This window comes from Danio rerio, chromosome 22 (assembly GCF_049306965.1).
Source record: "Danio rerio strain Tuebingen ecotype United States chromosome 22, GRCz12tu, whole genome shotgun sequence".
Classification (NCBI taxonomy): Eukaryota; Metazoa; Chordata; class Actinopteri; order Cypriniformes; family Danionidae; genus Danio; species Danio rerio.
In genome coordinates, this window is record NC_133197.1 from 10,188,530 (window position 1) to 10,209,187 (window position 20,658).

The 20,658-nt window shown below is 34.4% G+C and overlaps 2 protein-coding genes across 7 annotated transcripts; one reads left to right on the forward strand and one right to left on the reverse strand.

Annotated features, from left to right (window-relative positions):
- Positions 1 to 810: 810 nt before the first annotated feature.
- On the reverse strand, positions 811 to 2,095 carry si:dkey-42i9.4. Its single transcript, NM_001007375.2, has 3 exons — positions 1,925 to 2,095; positions 1,617 to 1,753; positions 811 to 1,385 (listed from the first exon to the last, which is right to left on the reverse strand). The coding sequence occupies exons 2-3, from the start codon at positions 1,732 to 1,734 to the stop codon at positions 1,048 to 1,050; spliced, it is 456 nt and encodes a 151-aa protein (NP_001007376.2). The 5' UTR covers positions 1,735 to 1,753; positions 1,925 to 2,095; the 3' UTR covers positions 811 to 1,047.
- A 1,582-nt stretch (positions 2,096 to 3,677) lies between these two features.
- atrip (ATR interacting protein) lies at positions 3,678 to 20,260 on the forward strand. 6 transcript variants are annotated; one of them, XM_068216309.2, is made up of 15 exons: positions 3,678 to 3,890; positions 5,537 to 5,852; positions 6,258 to 6,323; positions 7,868 to 7,944; positions 8,321 to 8,491; positions 8,570 to 8,685; positions 10,511 to 10,611; positions 10,715 to 10,792; positions 10,977 to 11,103; positions 13,669 to 14,253; positions 18,128 to 18,270; positions 18,349 to 18,440; positions 18,523 to 18,609; positions 19,361 to 19,619; positions 20,053 to 20,260. In XM_068216309.2, the coding sequence occupies exons 2-15, from the start codon at positions 5,552 to 5,554 to the stop codon at positions 20,124 to 20,126; spliced, it is 2,277 nt and encodes a 758-aa protein (XP_068072410.1). In that variant the 5' UTR covers positions 3,678 to 3,890; positions 5,537 to 5,551; the 3' UTR covers positions 20,127 to 20,260.
- Positions 20,261 to 20,658: the final 398 nt, after the last annotated feature.

The window sequence follows — 20,658 nt, forward strand, 5'->3', positions numbered from 1 at the left end:
CAGCACGATGATTTGCTCATTATACATTTATTAAAATTTTTAAAATATGTAAATTCTGGAACACATGTTTGACACAATATTTAAAACATGTGGCTAAGAAATAGCTATTAACTTTTCCTTTTTTTGGTGGGGTCAACGAAAATATTGGCAGCGCAAGTAAAAATCTGAACCGCTGGCCAGTGGAAAAAATCCTTAGCGTTGAACCCAAATATATAAATATATATATATATATATATATATATATATATATATATATAGCACTAAATGAGTCTTGGACTTATGTCTTCATATTTCATATGTCTACATAAAAATTAAGTATAAAATTAAGAAATATGAAAGACTAAAATGTATTCTACTTCGCGCTGTTACTTTTTAAAATAAGTATCAGCTTTCTAATTTGCAGATATATTTATACATGCATGACATCAACTTCTGATGCAAGTGTAGGGCAACTATGAAGATGTTTGATGACTTTATAGAAGAAAATTAGGATTTTACATTATACATACTGATAAACGTCAAATTAATAAATGTTATAAAATTAACAAATTAACAAATGTTATAAAACTAACAATATGTTAAATAAAATTGTATTTGTTATTCACTTTCATAAATGTTATTCTTATCAATTTATTCATTGGTTAAGTTGTTATTCCATAAAGTAAGTTTAGAAAAGTAAATATTTTTAGAAACATTCTAAAGTTGTAGTTGTGTGTAACAAAGTTGTTTAACATGAAATAAACATTTAAAATATGTAAAATATACTTTGAGCATAGAAGAGAGAGAAAAAAAAACACACAAAACACTTCATTTTTCTAGAAATTCATAGAAAACCTTTTAATAGAAATTTAAAAAAACATATTCGACATGACTGTACAGGGAGCTTAAAACACATTTAATCAAAATACATCTGTTTTCACTATGAGGTCAATAATATTTCACCATTGATTTAAAAAAAAAAAAATCTGGAGAAAAAAAAGGTTTAAAAAGTAATTGAGCGATGCCTGATTTACTACGCTCACAAGCAGCTCAACAGACAACTATTCTTCAGCTGGAGCAGGTCATCATGCTGAAGGATTTGGATGGACTCTGCTGTTCCTTTCTCAGTTCGCCTTTGCAGCTGTCCCCCAGATTCTTGTCTGACAGAGGTGTGGACTCGTAGAGGACGCATATGGAGCCATCCTCTCCAATCCGGTAGGACACTTCATATGGGTCGACCCACATGGTGAGTTCACTTGGCAGCAGAGAAAAAAGTCGCTCTTTTGTGAGTCCAATCGTACAGGCTGCTTTGCCTATCAAAGGGTCCATCTTGTGGTTGATCCGGATGCACCTGTAGCCCGAACCTCGGAATGGTGCATTTGGGAACCAGTGGTGGCGATAATGATCTACAATAAAAGAACGAACAATGGTTATGCCAAAGTTTTTAGTGCTTAAAGCAGATTGTAATTAAGAAGGTGTAACATTCAGTCAATGGACTTTGGTGCTGCCATAAACCAAGCCTGCTTTGTTCTTAACAATAATCAATTTTACAATTAAACATAACACACATAATTTGGAGGATAAACGGTTAAATTGAGTTAGAAACAACAAAAATATCATATTTAATCTATTCTTACCTCCCAAAGCTTCTTCCAAAGAGAACCTGAATTGTTGCAGCTGCTCTTCTGAAAGCAATCCTGTTCCTCTCAACAGACGCGCGACAAAGTTAGCAGCAGTAGAGACTTCGGTTTTCATCGTCAAGTTTTAGCATGAGCTGAAAAGAAAAAAGGAGCAAAACTTTAATACAAAGGCAAAAGAAAGCTTAATTGAGTGTTTTCTGATCAATTAAGTCGAAAACAGATGAACTCAACAGGCCTGAACAGCGTCTTTGGCTCGTTCCTTTGTTCAAAACAACGCGAAAAAAAGCGCCTTAAACGCAACTGACCTGTTCCAGTGAATCAGATGAAGGACATATAAAGTTTCTACAGCTGTCCCAAGTGCTTTTATCAACCCAGTTGTGAATTTGGAAGAATAAATCACAATTTTCGTCCACGAACTTCCTCCTCCGACGGTGGTTCGAGCTACGTGCAGTCCCACTTCTGAGCTCAGATGGTAAACACTCTGCAGCCACTCGCCTGCGCCAATCAGAGAGCGAGTTCGCGTTGACGTCACGAGTGATTAATTTCTATAAACAAGCATCGGATCACGTATCAAAGAAGTAACATTGAGCACTTTTTTGTTTCCTTTTTTATAACCGTGCGTGAAATTTATTATACGCAAATATGCACGTTAATATTCATAATCAATATTGTTGTGTCTCAGGGAATTTTCACCGACACGAGACCCTAACATGAAATGCAGACAAAATATATGCATATTATGGCCACAAGTGGACTCATTCATTCCCACAATTTACTAATATATCTGCACGTTTTACTCATTTGTTTCAAGTGATCTCTACTAAACTGTGGGCATGTTGTAATAATTACTTTAAAAAACCTAAATAAAACAACAACAAAAACACTCGACATGCAACATGCTCGTACAACATGCACGAATTGTGCGAGATAAAAAAGTATGTTTTCATAGATACATTAGCAAAGATGCTAAATATCTGTAGACACACTACTGAACAAAGCTGCAGATAGTATTGTTTACCTTAGCACACTGTAGCCTATAAATATTTTTTATGTCTATATAAATTAAGGTAAGGCAGCTATATTTAGCACACTTATTACAGTTTGTAACATGCTAACTTAGCTCATATTTGTTAACTGCAAAGGTTTTGTCGTATAAAAAAGATCTGCTTGTTGTGATCACATAAAAATGTACACAATCATTTGTTCTCGTCAATAAATCGTAATAGTTGAAATAATAATAGTTCCAACTTAAAACAGCAGCAACAAAAACACTCCGTAGTTACATGCACACATTGTGTGAGATAAAAAAGTATGTTGTTCATAGCGAAGATGCTAAATCTGACACAATAGCTGTAGACAAATCTTTAAAGCAGCAAACAGATTTCACCTTTTATTAGTTTATTTCTGTAGCCTAACAATGTTATGAAGTCTAACTATATCATTTTTACATCTTTTGTTAAAAATAAAGCCTTTCGCAGCTATTTAGCGCAATTATTACAATTGGTTATAACCTGCATGCTAACTTAGCTCATAATAACTGCAAAAGTTTTGTCGTATATGGTGTAATCACATAAAAATGTACCTGCTGATTTTTAGTGATGATTTTGCTTAAAATGTATCAAAAATATCACTAAACACTATTTATTTTGTGTGTGCACCTTGTAAATATATTTTTAATCTTACTCATACTACTCTGCGTCAGTGTTTTGTTGTGAACTCATATTTTTCCATTTAAACTAAAATAATACAATCTTGAAGCCTTGCGATATGTTTACTACAGGTACGAGTATGTATAAGCTAAATGGTGAAGAAAACGTTTAACAAGCCCAAACTTTTATAAACACATCTTGTTGAACATGTTTAGACAACTTCCAAATCACGGCTTTGTGCAAGTTTTCTGAATCAAAATGAATGGTTCAAAACGCATTTTGTCGCAAGAGTGTCTCCGTAATACGTGCGCTACTCCTTTGACGAATCAGAGCTCACCGCTACACACTATGGCAGTGGTTTAGCCAATCAGGTGATGTTTTACTACCGCGTACGCTTTCGTCTGGCCGCATGGACACTCCTCCTCGCTTGAATGAATACCGAACCTTCAGAAATGCCTCCAACTTTTCCTCTTTTCGGTTATTTGTTTGTTTGGTCAACTACTTTTATGTAAACATTTCAGAATTGCACTTTATCTGGAGTGTTTACTTTTGGTTTGTCATGTCGGTGATTTGACGGGCAGTTGCAGGTTATGCAGGAATCTGAGGAGCGTAAATCAAGCAGGTGACTGATAAACTTGAGCACTTTACTACACCTTTACCATGTTAAAATTGGAGTCTGGAAGAGCATTGTGTGTTAGTTTGTTAGTCCGGTAGTAATGTACACTTTATAGGCTGAAAAATAACTGGATTTTTGACCAGTAAGTGAGTGTTATCGTATTAAAATTGTCACATGCTAACTGCTTGATATTAATGAACTGGCACGAACCGTACTGTATGTCAGGGTTTTGCAGTCTTTTATATGTCACGGACATCCAAACCCAAAATGTAAACTACATATTTGTAGTTGCAAAATACATTTATACTGCGAAAACTAGTGTTAGATAATGTGTCTAATGTTTTTTTCTAAATTATTTATTTTCTGCTATAATTTTTTGCAGATTATTAATGAATTCGTTGTCCTGGAACTGTTTTAATTGTTACATTTACAGTTTAAATCAAAAAGCTTGTCTATTTAATTGAAATAATTAGATGGATAGGTTTTTAATAAATATAGAAATGTGTGTTTAAACATTTATTTATATTGTAATACATATAGACATGTTACCCTGGATGTTATGAGGCTAGAATAAAAGCAGTTTTTAATTTTTTAAAAACATTTAAGATCAAAATTATTAGCCCCCTTAAGGTATATATTTTTTCGATAGTTTACAGAACAAACCATCATTATACAATAACTTGCCTAATTACCCTAACCTGCCTGATTAACCTAGTTAAGCCTTTAAATGTCACTTTAAGCTGTATAGAAGTGTCTTGAAAAATATCTAGTAAAATATTATGTGCTGTCATCATGGCAAAGATAAAATGAATCAGCTGTTAGAAATCAGTTATTAAAACTATTATGTTAAGAAATGTGTTAAAGAAAAATCTTCCATTAAACAAAAATAAACAGAGGGGCTAATAATTCAGGGGGTTTAATAATTCTGACTTCAACTGTACATTTATAGTGGTGGTCATGTATAAACAAACATTGTACAGCTTATGCAGTACTATTTATTATAAAACAGGTGAATTTACTAAAGTTTTAATCACTTTAAGACATATTTATCCAAATTTTTCCAAATTTAATGACATTCCATTAGTGACGATCTGTCCCTCATTTGCAAAGACAGTCCTGAGTCATAAGCAGTCACCTGCCAATAGATGTAATATAGACGTGGTGTTTTAGGATGCACAAATGAAAACCGTAGATGACCATAGGCATTTGCAGCTCTGCCCACAATTGAAAAGAAGGCTATCTCACTTGAATTTAAAGCAACAGTCAACAAAATATCACAATTTGGATCGAAGTCTAAAAAGGGCAGTTTAAAAGAATTATTAGTGGGGTATTTTGAGCTGAAATTTAACACGCTCTAGGTCAGGGGTGCCCAAACCCGGTCCTGGAGGGCCGGTGACCTGCATAGTTTAGCTCACACTTCCTTCAACACACCTGCTTGGAAGTTTCCAGTATACGTATAAAGAGCTTGATTAGCTGGTTTAAGTGTGTCTAATTGGGGATAGAACTAAACTCTGCAGGACACTGGACCAGAGTTTAGGCATTCCTGCTCTAGGGGTGTCAGAGACCTATCATCTTGTGAAAAGGGGCATAAACATTTTCTTTACTACACTAATTATTTGCTGAACATTAACAAGGTTTTATTGATTTCCCAGCAGGAGCTCGTTGACATGGACTTTCCCCCGAGCAAGAGACTGAAGGGCCCTCAGGTGAAGACTGGACCCGACCCGTTTGACGATGACATTGATTTCACCCAGGATGATCTGGAGCAGATTGATATTATTGCGTCTCAGGCCATCAGCGCAGACGTCCAGAACAGCGGCTCTAAGAGATCTTTCGACGCTGTGCTCGCTTGCGCTGATGAACCGAGCAAAGCTCCAGTGAGGTCCGGGCGGAAAACATTCGCCCTTGGAGATGCCTGCAGCAGCAGCACTTACAACAACACACACGCTCAAAGGAAAGAGCCTTCTGGTCAGTACTGGATGTTTCTGTTGCACTGTACACAAGTTTTTATATGTCCCATTGGGTTTTTGCAGTTGTTGTTGTTAATTTAAAAAACAAAATTAGAGACAGTTTAAAGAAGCAATTTAACATATTTGTTTGTTGTTTTGTGTCTTGTTAGTGGGCTATTATATATATATATATATATATATATATATATATATATATATATATATATATATATATATATATATATATATATATATATATATATACACACACAGAATTTACATTTCAGCCAGCCAGCCAGCCTCAGCACTTCCAGTGAATTGTCTTTCCGTTATAAAATTGCCATGTTTAAGGTCTGGGTCAGACTGGACAAGAAGCTCAGCATTAAATTACATTTCCTCTCGCCATGTCTTTAAAATATAACAGTTTATTCAACCCCAGAAGTTTCAATGGAGTTTCTGCACTCACCTGCTGACCCTGACAGCGCTAGAGGTTACACAGTCTTTCATCTTGTTTTACACTTAAACAACTCATGCCGAGTTCAGACTGCAAGATTTTAGCCTCGATTTTGACTCGCTGGCAGGTTTTGAGAAATCGCAGACAAATGCCTGAAATCACAGGCAAATCGATGTTCGTTCACGTGAGTAACAATCACAGTGTGAACTATCAGAGACACAGTCTGAGAGAATCGCAGATGAGTCATTGACACCCATGAGATATTTGTCATGGAGCTGTCGGCAATTCAAAATTATGCCAATGAGAGAGCAGAATCTACTAGTATGAGCATCTACAGGCCATCAGGAATGGGGAGAAATCAAAAAGGCTACTTTTCAGTCTATTTTGACCCAAGAAATGTAAGAAAAACAACTCTAGCCCAGATAATCATCATTTAAACTACTTTAAAAATCATGCAGTCTGAACCTGGCATAAATAAATGCTTGAGTCTGTTTAACTGAATGTATGTTAATTGCATTACAACGTCGATGTTGTAAAAGCAACCTTATGAAATTGAAAATAGTCACATAAGCTTTCACCGGAAGTTTATCAATAGCTGAAAAACACTAGCTGTGCATATAGCCCATTGTTGATATCAGTCTTGATATATATATATATATATATATATATATATATATATATATATATATATATATATATATATATATATATATATAAACACATTTTTTTACAGAAAATGTAATAATTATTACTACGTAATATTGAAATGAGTAATATTGGTTAATAATATTACTTAAGGCATTATAATGTAATAATATTATTTAGATTATATATACTATGTGTGTGTATATATATATATATATATATATATATATATATATATATATATATATATATATATATATATATATATAATATATATAAATTCTTAAATTATTATAATGACTACATAAGATTTAATTAATAATGAAGATGTAAGAAACTAAAAAGGTTTAATATTTAAAACCCAATAAAATGTATATTTTTGTTTTTAAATTAGATTTATCTTTGCTATTCAATTATTTAAAAAATCAACAATTGAATAACAAAAAAATATATAATGTTATAACAAAAATCTACATTAATAATATAAAATGTTATTGTTTTTATATTTTTAGAGTCCAAAGTTTAATTGCATACTGATGAACTACATTTTGAACATGTTTTATATTAGATGTATATTAATAATATATTAATAACAAAATCAAATAATACTTGGGTTAGATTTGATTTATTAAAATTGAAATAATATAAGGCAGTACCTCAGTTAAAATTTTAATGGGAATTTTCTTTCCATTGTGTGTATTTGTGTTTTTGTGTGTGTGTGTGTGTGTGTGTGTGTGTGTGTGTGTGTGTGTGTGTGTGTGTGTGTATTTTAAATATTATTAAATAATATTATTAAATATATTATTATATATTATTAAATAGAAATGTATTACTAAAATTAATGTTTCTATTTCTATGCTTCTATGTTTCATTTTTATGGTCATGCACTCTTGCATAAACTACAAATGTAACATGTTTGTGTTGTTATATAGCAGATGGTCCTTCCAGTAAAGATGGGGATGATCTCTATTACAAACAATTAGAGGAGCAGCAAGCAGAGCTGAAGAAAAAGGTGTGTGTTCAGTGCTTTATTTGCTCATCAAATAGACACATTGCGCACACTTATAGCACATTCATATCTATCTGCACACTTCTGATCATTAATAGCAACCTGTACATATATTCACCTATTGTAAGTCTCTGTTCATAGTTAATACAACCTGTATATAATGTTCACAGTACATCCATCTGCAAATATCGCCATAGATTTTTATAATTGCACTTATATATCCTTTATAACCTATATCCTGCACTTGCTGCTGTTGCACTCCTGGTTGGACCTAAACTGCATTTCGTTGCCTTGTACATGTGTAATGACAATGAAGTTGAATCTAATCTAATTATTCCCAACATCTCTCCTGTGTGTGTGTTCATGTGTCGACTTTCAGCTGAAGGAGGTGGAGGAGGAGATCTTGATGAAGAACGGGGAGATTCGAGTGCTGCGGGACTCTCTGAAACAGGCTCATCAGGAGCGCGAGCAGCAGCGGCAGGCGCAGATCATCCTGGAGAAGGAGAAAACTCAGGCTCAGAGCGACCGAGAGAAGGAGCTCTCCAGGAAGGTAGATCTCAGTGGCTCATCTTATGCAGATGAAGTGGTGAGATGATTCAGACTAACGAGACTCTGGGGTTTCCTGCAGGTGCAGTCGCTGCAGTCGGAGCTGCACTTTAAGGAGGCTGAGATGAACGAGATGAGAGGGAAACTGCAAAGCGTGGAGCGTGGAGGAAAGCAGAGCGGCACACCTGCACGACAAGCGTAAATACCACATTCAGTTTCTTCCTTTCTCTGTTTTGTTCATATAATCACACACACTCAATTGTAGAGTGTTTATGTTATGGCTAGTTTTAGTTAAGTACACATTTATTTATATTTCCACTGTCAAAAGTATCGTAATAGCGAACTAGCACAACATTAAAGTCTGTCTTAACCAGAAGTTGCTGAGACTTTTGTTTCAGCTTGTTGATGCACATTCAACTAAAACTGCATATTGAGTAGGGGGCGGGGTTTCTGCAGGTGCATCATTCCCTCATAGCAAACTAACGGTAAAAGGGGCGTGGAGAAGATTATTGTGGCTAAAGTGTCAACCTGACGTCAACAGAGAAGAACTGCCACTCCAAACACAGAAGCAAATGCTCTGAATTTCCAAATGGCACACTATATCCTCTGCTCTCATACACTATGTTCTTTTGCACTTACACTCTCAACAGCATAGTATATGTGTGTAGTGTCGTCCCAAATAGAACGCTAAAATGTTTTTTTACTAATCAGAAATTTAAACCGTTTTCCAGATGACGTTTGTTGGTTGCAGAATAATTTAAATAAAAGACTAAAGTACCAAATAATACCTCCCATGAGTGTAACTGCATTCACCATCAGGAGGCAGCATAATCACCCTCGTAGGAGAATTTTGCTTTCACACTCCAAAATAAATAAAGTATTCCAACATCAGTGCCCCACACAAGTCCAAGGACATGTGGTACAGGTGAATTGGGTAAGCTAAACTGTCAGTAGTGTATGTGTGTGAATGAGTGTATGGGTGTTTTCCAGTGATGGGCTGCAGCTGGAAGAGCATCTACTGCATCAAGCATATGCTGGATAAGTTGGCAGTTCATACCCCTGTGGTGACCCCTGCATCATAAAGGGGCATGCCGAAAAGAAAATGAATGAGTGAACATCAGTGCCCGAAAGCTCCGCCCCTTCCACTGTGTGGGCAAATCAGCAGCTGTTGAGTGTGTGAAGTGTCCAGCATTCCACACTTCATTTTACCCGTTGAATGAGTGCATCATCTGGGTATTTAAAGTGCACTTATTCTTTTTAAAGATTACAGTGTGAACGCACTACTTACACTATTTATACGGGAACATGGTGTCGAATAGTGGATAAGTATGCGATTTGGATTGAAGATTACTAAATAAATAAAATAAGAATTCTGTGAATTAACTTGCATGGATTAATTGATCACCTAAACAATAACAATGCGACTCATTGCTGAACGCTTATTGGTTCACTTGTTGGTGCAAAATTATAAGGAAACAGCAACACGGGAAGTGCCATTTAATAAATACACAGCCAAAACACTCGCCATTCTTTGGCTTACTCCCTGGTTTATCAGGGGTCACCACAGTGGAATGAACCACCATTTACCTTTGAAGGATCTACGTTTATGGTATCTTGGTGCAAAACTCAACTGAAACTAAACTGGCATGCTAGCTAATCTTTTTGATACACGTATAAACATTTTGCGCATGTAAACGTGTGGGAAGCATGAGAAGCACCGCTTCCTCTCTGTATTTGTGCACTCCTGTCATGCGTCTACATTTGAAATAATGAACTTGTGTGCAAAAGATTAGTTATGTGAACGACTTGTACGGCCATCTTTGCGTAAAAATGACAAATCATGACTTTCTGTTAGTGAAAGTCGAATCAAAGTTACTTAAAAGTAATAAATCTTTCAATTATAAAAGCAACAACACTGGTACTGTTAAGTATGTAATAATTAGATGTACATTATGCCACTTATTATATGGCTACATGAAAACTGCTCAGTCTAAACATGAGTTGATTTGCTTGTTGTTGACAGTGTTAAGTCTCCTTTAAGTCGAACGTTCATGACGAAGGAAAACTTCTCCGCCGAAATCTCAAAGAGAACGTCTCCTGTCAAACCAGGCCCTTCATCAGACAGTATGTATAATTCCTTTGTGTGTTCATGCACAGTTTATATCTACTTTCACTTTTCACTGAGGTCTTTCCTGTGTTATATAAACTATTCAAACTGTGATTTCAGATGCAGCACTGTCCAGATGTTTACTCCCAGAAGAGCAGCGATCGCAGCAATGCATCGCCTCTGATCTTCAAAAGGAAGGTAAAATGTTGATACCTCCATACTTTTTGTAGATATTTTCATTTAATTTTGAAGGCATTTTGACACTTTCCCCATTTTAAAGGGATGGTTCACCCCAAAAATCTAAATCCTACCATCATTCCAGCCTCATGACTGCACTGGTGTGGTGTTCTGTAGTGTGATGTTGTGTTTTGTGATCCTGCAGGATGTGTGTTACTAAAGCTGCTCCTCCAGCAGCCTCTGGATCCCAGTGTTCTGGGTCTCTGTCATCTGCTGTCCATCAGTCCTGACGCTCTGCCCAATATGCTGACACAACACGGATACATCAGTCCGTGAGTAGCACCAAACACACACAACACCTGTCAGGTGTGTGCATGTTTGCGTAAAACACTTGCAGTGCATACAGCCTTTTGTTTATGGGAAATCATTGACCAGTTTTTATAGCCTTCATCACTACATTTTAAGCATGGAAATTTCCATTGTGACATTTGTAAACATTAGTTCACATTTGTTGGTATTTCCAGTGGAAAGTTTGATCAATAAAAAAAAAGTCAATAAATTTCTTTGTCAAATAAAAAAGCTTTATTTGATATTAAAAATGTATATATTATTATTATTATTATTATTATTATTATTATTATTATTATTATTTAATAATTTTAAAAACATATATATTTTATTAATTAATTAAATTTGTAGTAATAATAATAATAATTATTATTATTATTATTATAACCTTTATTTTACCAGGAAAGACACATTGAGATTAAAAATCTCTTTTATAAGAGCATCCTGGCCAAGATTAGGCAGTGTACATGTCACATGGGTCTAACAGACAACAAACAAAAAGCAATTAACCGTTAACATGAATCACACCGACTAACCATTCATAACATCTACAAACCTGTATTTCAACTTATAAATCTTTTATATTCTTTTTAAAAGCATGTAGTGAAATCAATTCTTTGAATTGCAACTGTGTTTGCAGATTATTCCATGCAAAAGATGCTGCGTACTTAAAAGCCTTTTTCCCCATCTCAGTCCGCACTTTAGGAACAGACAGTAAATAAATATCCTGTGACCGAGGACCATAGTTAAGAACAGGCTTTTCACAAATGTAATTCTGTAGATATGATGGTAGGAAACCCAGTATAGATTTGTAAACAAGGATATGCCAATGCTTGAGCCTACGAATGGACAAAGCAGACCAACCTACCCTAGTATACAGCACACAATGATGAGTCGGGGGTTTAAAATCAGTTATAAATCTTAGTGCACCATGGCAAACAGTAGCCAATGCATTCAGACTTTGAGACGAAGCATGCATATAGATAACATCACCGCTGTCCAATATCGACATAAATGTTGCATTAACCAGCTTCTTTTTAGCATCAAAAGAAAGGCAGTTCTTAAATCTAAAACAGAAGCCTAAATCACTTTAAATAATAATATTACTAAACTAAATATTCAGAGATTATTAATAACAGTAATTTGTGTCATTTAAAATCACTATTACAATGACATTTATTGGTAAAAGTATTTAAAAACTTTTGCAGTTTTAAAGCATTGTATTTTACACTTTATGAATGAACAAATACTCTTGTATTGTTTTATCCCAATGACAGTTGACTGAATATTATTAAATTGTTTTTATTATAATTTATTTATATATTTATTTATAAATTAAATTGTCATCATTCATAATTTCTTGCAGTAGTACTTATTTGTAGGTTTTACATGTAGAATTTATATTAGTTGCATATTTTTTATATTACTCCGTTTAATATTATTTATGCAAAATTCGTAAAAAAAATGTTAAACTTTTTTTTAAGCCAGTAAACTCGAGGGAAAAAAACATGCATGTTTATATAACTGTTGCCATTATGCCAAATTTCTCTTATTGGTCTACTTTTATAGCATCTTTAAAATATATGTTTTTTATAAAGTTGAAGTCAAAATTACTAGCCATCTTGTGAAATCTTTTTCTTATATTTCCCAAAATGTATGTTTTACTGAACAAGGATTTCGTCACAGTATTTCCTTTACTTTCTTTTGGAATAAGTCTCATGTGTTTCATTTTGGCTAGAATAAAAGCCGTTTTTAATTTGTTAAAAATCATTTTATGGTCAAAATTATTAGCCCCTTTAAGCTTTTATTAAACTAGTATAATTACCATATTTTAACAATAACTTACTGGATAACTAAATAGTAGCAAATAGTAGCATTGTTAACACACATTAAAAAAAACAACATGCAAATAAAAAGCCATCAACCTTTCAGTTTATTTTTTAAAATGTTTACTAATTTATTTTTTGCAACCCCTGAGGTGATTACATTATTAAAGACAGCAATAGCATCAGATGCAGCATGTTTATTTTTATGGCACCAGGTTAAACTTTCTCACACCTTCATGCCACTGAGGTACATTAAAAATAAATACCGGCAGCAAATGAGTGAATGAGTTCTCCAAAATGAAATGATGAATAGACTTGGGCGTATTAATATGTGTATGCCATTGTCTGTAAGGTCTATATATTTATAACCACCTCAGAGAATACTGCGAGTCACTGGCTTTGTTATTTTGGGGCTCATGGGATGAAAAGTTTGGGAATCCCTGGTCTAAAGAACAAACATCTGTTCTACAATAACTTGCCTAATTAACTTAGTAAAACGTTTAACGTTTCACTTTAAGCTGAATTCTAGGATCTTGAAATATATCTAATAAAATATTATGTACCGTCATCAAGCCAAAGTTAAGAAATGTGTTAATAGAAATGAGTTATTAATACTATTATGTTTAGAAATGTGTTGGAAAAATTCTTCTTTCTGTTAAACAGAAATTGGGGAAAAATATACCGGAGGGCTACTAATTCTGACTTATTTTTTTTCTCCTTCAGTGGATCATTGTCGACCTCCAGCTCGTCCTCCACAGACCTCCGCTCATTTCCTCGTTCTCCGTCTCAGTTCCACCACCTCCAGAGTCTGGCCATGTCCGCTCTCACAGCACTCTCTCTCCATGAGCCTTCCACTGTCTCTCGCCCCTCATCCTGCCCATCAGCAGTGCACTTCCTCCCCCTGCTTTCCTTCCACATCAGCACCTACTGTCAGTCTCTAGAGGTCTTCGACTCCTCCACCAAATCCTCTCTCCACAGCGGCTCTCTGTCCGGCTCTTCAGACTCCAGCCTGAGCTCCGTCCTGGAGGAGTCTCTGAGCGGACAGGAGGAGTTGGCTCTGGCGGCCCTCAGAGCGCTTCAGCACATCGTCTGCTACAGTAAAGAGGCTCTGGAGGATGTGATTCGGATGCAGACTCCTAAAAACATGCTTGGGGAAATTCAAAATCAGATGCCGGTCCTGAGGAGGCTTTTACAGCTTGCAGATCCGGCGTTCAGTACCGCCGCGGGACACCGGGAGGCGCTAGTGAGCTGCAGTTGGAGGATTCTCAGTGTGCTGGCAGAGAGAGCAGAGGATAACCTGATCTCCAGGTGCAGTATACACTGTCTCGACTAGGAGAAATCTGACATTGCCATACTTTGTCTGTGATTATATTTATATATATATATATATATATATATATATATATATATATATATATATATATATATATATATATATATATATATATATATATATATATATATATATATATATACACACACAGTTGAAGTCAGAATTAACAGCCCCCCTGAATTATTAGACCGCTTGTTTATTTTTTCCCCAATTTCTTTTTAACGGAGAGAAGATTTGTTCAACACATTTGTAAACATAATAGTTTTAATAACTCATTTCTAATAACTGATTTGTTTTAACTTTGTCATGATGACAGTAACTAATATTTTACTAGATATTTTTCAAGACACTTCTATACAGCTTAAAGTGACATTTAAAGGCTTAACTAGGTTAATTAGGTTAACTAGGCAGGTTAGGGTGATTAGGCAAGTTATTGTATAATGATGGTTTGTTCTGTTGATTATCTAGAAAAAATATAGCTTAAAGGGGCTAATAATTTTGTCCCTACAATGGTGATTAAAAAATTAATAGCGGCTTTTATTCTAGCCAAAAAAAAACAAATAAGACTTTTTCCAGAAGAAAAAATATTATCAGACACACAGTGAAAATTTTCTTGCTCTGTTACACATAATTTGGAAAATATAAAAAAAAATTGAAGGGGGCAAATAATTCTTTAATAATTTCTGACTTCAACTATATATATATGTATGTATATATATATATATATATATATATATATATATATATATATATATATATATATATATATATATATATATATATATATATACATACATACATACATACATACACACACACACACACACACACACACACACACACACACACACACACACACACACACACACACACACACACACACACTATTTGACTTAAGAAAATTTTAATTTAAGATGACTATAATTTAAATTAAGATGACAATTTGACCAGATGACTTAATTAGCTCTATAAAGAATTCATTCATATAGATTGATTTGGTATTATTCTGTAGGGTAGTGAATCATTTATGAAATATAATAAACAAATTACAAGCATAGATGTATGTAATAAAGCAAATATACATATGAAATAAACGGTTCTTTGTTTTCCTTTTAGAGAGTCGAACAATTTTCAGATTAGTGCTGCACGATATTTAAAAAGTCTGACATTATAATATTTTGTTTTGCTGCGATATGAATATTTCTCTAGATAATTGAAATAGCTCTATTTTTTAAAGATCAATCCTCTGGGGGATCATGGCTTTTTTTATGCATTGCATCTGCTCTAAATATAATAAATTAGATGCATATATAAAACAGCAGAGCAAAAAGTAAAGTGAAATATAGAAATTGAACAATCAAACATAAAATAACACGATTATCACTGTATTATTAATTCATTAATTCATTTTCTTTAAGCTTAGTTCCCTATTTTTCAGGGTTGCCACAGCGAATGAACCACCAACTAATCTGGCATATGTTTTACGCAGCGGATGCCCTTCCAGCCACAACCCAGTTCTGGGAAATGTATAAATAATTAAATACAATAATATAAAATAACTATGAGTGTGTGTGGACGTTTCCCAGAGATAGGTAGCGGCTGGAAGGGCATCTGCTTTGTGAAAATGTGCTGGATAAGTTGTCGGTTCATTCCGCTGTGGCGACCCCAGATTGAAAAAGAGACTTAGCCAAAAAGAAAATGAATATAAAGTAATATTGAAATATTATTAAGTATAAAATTATCGAATATTTATTTGATTATTTATTAAAGATCAAAGAATACAGATATTGTTAATTATCTTTATCCTTTGATCTTTAATAAATAATCCAATCCTTCGATATGACTTTTGCGGATACACGCATTGTGATATTTTTGCTCAAATGATAAATCGTTCAGCCTTATTTCAGATGTATAAACTGAATAATCTAATGTATAATATCACACTGCATGACTTTCATTGTATAAGTAACATCTACTAAAGTTACAAATGGTACAATTTTCTGTGCTTGAAATGCTCACATGGTCACAGGACTCAAAAACAGGCGCATATGATAACCTTTCACTCCATTATTGTCAAACTCTGCAGTAACTGCACAAATGTCATTTGCTGAGCTGTGTCTCCTAATCAGCTATAATCCAGACTCAACATTGTACACTGTGAAACTGTGTAAAATCTATGTAAAAGTTTAAATGTAAAGAAGAAAGGAATAATTGACGATGGGCAGGGCTGTTGAATAGACACTTTTCACAAGATTCTTATGACGCATTTAACGAATATCATCATTTTAAATCATTTAAGGTTTTAAATATTTAAATAAAAAACATATTTATATGTATTTAATATTCATTAAATCATCTTTGCATCAAATTACAAAAAAGGAGTTACCGCATATGTGAGGTGTTTCTAATGCAGCGTCTACGGAAAGGACTAAATTTGACGTTATTCTCTGTTCTGGCTGCCGTTCAGTCTCACACAATTTATTTTCCTTTTTCTAAAAGTCTTGATAACACTATTATTGAGTTTTTGTTAATATTTCAGCAAATAGTCTGTGCAATAGCCTAGTGGTTAGTGCGCCCACATATGGTGCAATTGCACGTCAGGGCGTCGCGAGTTCGAATCCCGGCTCAAGGACATTTCCCTACCCTACGCCCTCTCTCTCTCTCCCACTTCGCTTCCTGTCTCAATACTGTCCTATCTAATAAAGGCAAAAAGGCCAAAAATAAATCTAAAAAAAAAAAAAATTTAGCAAATAGGATTGTAAAAAAATAATTAGTTGTACTCTTCCTTTCACTGTGCTTTTAGTTTACCCAATCATGACGCTGCTGAGAATCAAGGAAATGTGAAAAGGGGTTGATTATTCGAAAATAACACATACCTAAAGTGATGTTGTGGTCCTGTTGCAAACTGCACATTGCATTATTTTCTAATAATTTGATGGTCAGGTGTTAATTATTTATATTATACTATGATTTGATTTATATTACACTTTTCAGATGTTAAATTTAAGTCTTTTATCAGGTTTTTGTCCTCAAACTAATCCTGTGTGTAGGACTAGTTTCTTACAGGTCTCATCCAAAGCCATTTGTTTTTATTTCCGAATTTTGTAGCTGTAAAATAACAGAAATCAATTAGTGTAGTAGTGATATGAGACTGTAATGCAGTTAAAACCACCCTGGGGCTACTGTAGCTAAGTGTTTATCCGAAAATAACTCCACACACAATCAGAATCAAGCATTTAAAAGCCCAACAGTATAAGGAATAGTTGACTACAGGCTGTTGAATTACTAGAAATAATGCATTAAAGAACGGTTGGATATGGAAACTCCCAGACTTGATTTATTAAAGATGACATTAAATGGCATATTTAAAGGGATAGTTCACCCAACAATTTAAATTTACTCCATTTACACTCCCTCAAGTGGTTACAAATATTTATTAGCTTCTTAATTCTGTTAAAAAAAGAAAATGTTTTGAATAAAGCAGGAAATCTGTAACATTTGACTACCACAGTAGGATAAATGAATACTATAGAAGTCAATGGTTACAGGTGCCAGCATTTTTCACAATATCTTCTTTTGTGTTCAACAGAAGGAAATCAAACAGGTTATGAAGAAGTCAAATGTGAGTGAATGATAATAGAATGTTTAGTTTTTGGTGAACTATCCCTTCAATTGCAGTAATATAAGTACTTGTTTTTTTTATGATTGTGGTTTGTTTAATGACACTTTTTTTCCCGAAAAAAGTTAAATAAATAAATAAATAAATGTGGTTTCTCTTAGAAATGGGTAAAAAGTTTTTTGTATTTATTTTTTGGTCAACTAAGCTACTCTCTGGTTTCTGAAATGTAGGCTCCAGGTGGTGATGTCCAGTCCAGTGCTGTCTAAATGCCTGACTCTGGAGACCACCTACAGTATCGTCCATCTGTGTGTGAGATTTCTGTCGTTTATCATCTGTAATGACGAGATGGCCTCTAAGCTCTGCTTGCATGACTGTGAGTGTCTTTTAGTCTTCCATTTAAATGTATTTTTATTTGCATGATTAAAAAAAAAAACCCTCCCTCTTCCTCCAGATCCGTGTCCTTTTCTTAAAATATTCCAGTACGTCACATCCAGACCGGATAAATCCTCTACTGAGGACGCGTGGAGTCGCTTGGAGCTTGTGGTAATTCATCTTGTACGTTTTTGTTTAGAAATGTATTACTTGCATAAACGCTGTATGAAATATCAGATTCCTCTGTCAACAGGTCATCCGGTTATTGACTAAGCTGTTCACACAGAGGGCAGGAACATGGGCGGCTCTTTGCGAATCATCATGCCAGTGTGTTAATGAGGTTTGATCCAGAAATGTTTATTTATTTATTTATTTATTTTTTAGATTTAAAATGGAAGGGGGTGGGGAATTTATGGTAATATTTTCATTTAAAGCAGAGATGTCTAAAGTTGCCTATATTTAAGCGCAATAAGTTTTGCGAATGAACAGAGGAACTTGGCATGCAAGCAAAGAAGTTTGCGCGATCGTACTACATGAATGCGCTCCTTACTAGTAATACTGTGCTCACGATGTTTGTCATTGAAATAACGCCATATAGATCAGATCTGGTGCAAAGTGCTAAACATATTTCAGTTCATTGGGGTCACATGACTCGGCAGGGAAAGTAATCAAAAATATCGACCTGGAAAAATTTGATCGATAAATCGCCCAGCACTAGTTTTAATAACTCATTTCTAATAACTGATTTCTTTTATCTGTGCCATGATGACAGTACATTATATTTTACTTTTACAAGTCTATTATGCAAGTCATTGTTTAGCGATTGGTTTATTCTTTAGACTATTTTTTTTTAAAAAGGCTTAAGGGGGCTAATAATATTGAGCTTATAATAGTTTTTAAAAAATTAAAAACTGCTTATATTCTAGCCGAAATAAAACAAGAATTTCTGCAGGAGACAACATATTATAGGAAATACTGTGGAAAATCCTTTCTCAGTTAAACATCATTTGGGAAATATTTGAAAAAGAAAACAAAAATTCACCGGAGGGCTTATAATTTTGACTTCAACTGTAAATGTTTTCCCTCTTCAGGTGGTGCGGACGGTCGTTGTAGTTTTACACCGACAGTGGCTGAAAACGAAATGCAGAGGAGGTCAAACGGTGGGTACACAGATCTGGTCCAGTCCTGGATTGCAAGTACTGAGAGAAGCACTGATGTTACTGCACTGGCTGCTGTTGAAGGATTCAGCATTTTCCGAACACTGTCTGGACGTCTTACACATGTACGATCAGGTCATTCCCGCCATCAGGGACACTTTCCGTCTGCTCCCAGATCTGTCCGAGAGCGAAGGTGGGTTCATGCATTTTTATTTGATTATGGTAATACATGTTAATATTGCTTTATATGGCTTTAAATTAAAATAGAGTTATGAATCTTTAAATGGATTGTTCACCGCATGAATGAAGATTTGCTGTTAATTTACTCAGGTTTTCCACAGTGTAGCTGACTACTTACTTTCAGATTGTTTTAACTGAAACTTTGGTCCTTGATGATTCAAATCAGTTGCTACCTTCGTTTTGAGGGTTAAAAAACATAAAGGCTAAATAAAATGAATACCTGTTGCTCCCTATGTTCTTCTAATGAAGATATCCTGACACAAGAAGTAAATTAATAGCCAAATTATTTTTGGGGGGTGCACTAAAGCCTAAAGGTTTAAACATATTTGGTTTAAAAATAGTCAGTTATGATGGATTGAACTTTACATGTTGTTGTTTGGTTGCAGAACTGGCTCTGGAGGAGATCTGCAGGTCTGAAACGGAGTATGTTGAGGACATGGATGTGGAAACAGGGTCATAACAATCAAATATAAAGTCAAATTTTGTAACAAACGATGAAAGTTGGTAGAAGCAGTCTGATTTTTTGTCTCATGTCCTCATTTTTAAGACTACAGAACATTGATGATTGGAAATTAAAGAATTAATTGTACATCACATGTGGTGCTCAGATTCCTTAGGGACTACAGAATATTAATACTTTGTAAGCACATTACTGTTGAATAGTCACTGTCTATAATCCAAAGAAAAGTCAACAGCAAGTGACGAATTAGTAATATTTATCTGGGCTGAGTAGAAGTAATTGTATGGGTGTAATGTGCAGGGTAAGAAACATGCTTTAATGACTTGCTGCTTACCTTTCTTTATAATGCTACTAATGAAAGAATTTAATATTCTATATAAAAATTGTTGTATAGTTTAACCATTGTAGTCACGTATTAACCCACACTAATCATTGTTTAACCACGGTATTTTGTGGTAGATATAGGTGGTTGTAGAAAGAGTATATATATATAAATATATATATATATATATATATATAAAGGATCCTGGCT

Bases quoted from the DNA above. Each gene is read 5' to 3' on its own strand.
- si:dkey-42i9.4 (NM_001007375.2), bottom strand. From the start codon at position 1,734: ATGAAAACCGAAGTCTCTACTGCTGCTAACTTTGTCGCGCGTCTGTTG. The intron at 1,386-1,616 runs GTAAGAATAGAT...CTTTTATTGTAG, and splicing joins TTTGGAAGAAGCTTTGGGAG to ATCATTATCGCCACCACTGG.
- atrip (XM_068216309.2), top strand. From the start codon at position 5,552: ATGGACTTTCCCCCGAGCAAGAGACTGAAGGGCCCTCAGGTGAAGACT. The intron at 8,492-8,569 runs GTAGATCTCAGT...GGTTTCCTGCAG, and splicing joins AGAAGGAGCTCTCCAGGAAG to GTGCAGTCGCTGCAGTCGGA. The intron at 11,104-13,668 runs GTGAGTAGCACC...TTTCTCCTTCAG, and splicing joins CAACACGGATACATCAGTCC to TGGATCATTGTCGACCTCCA.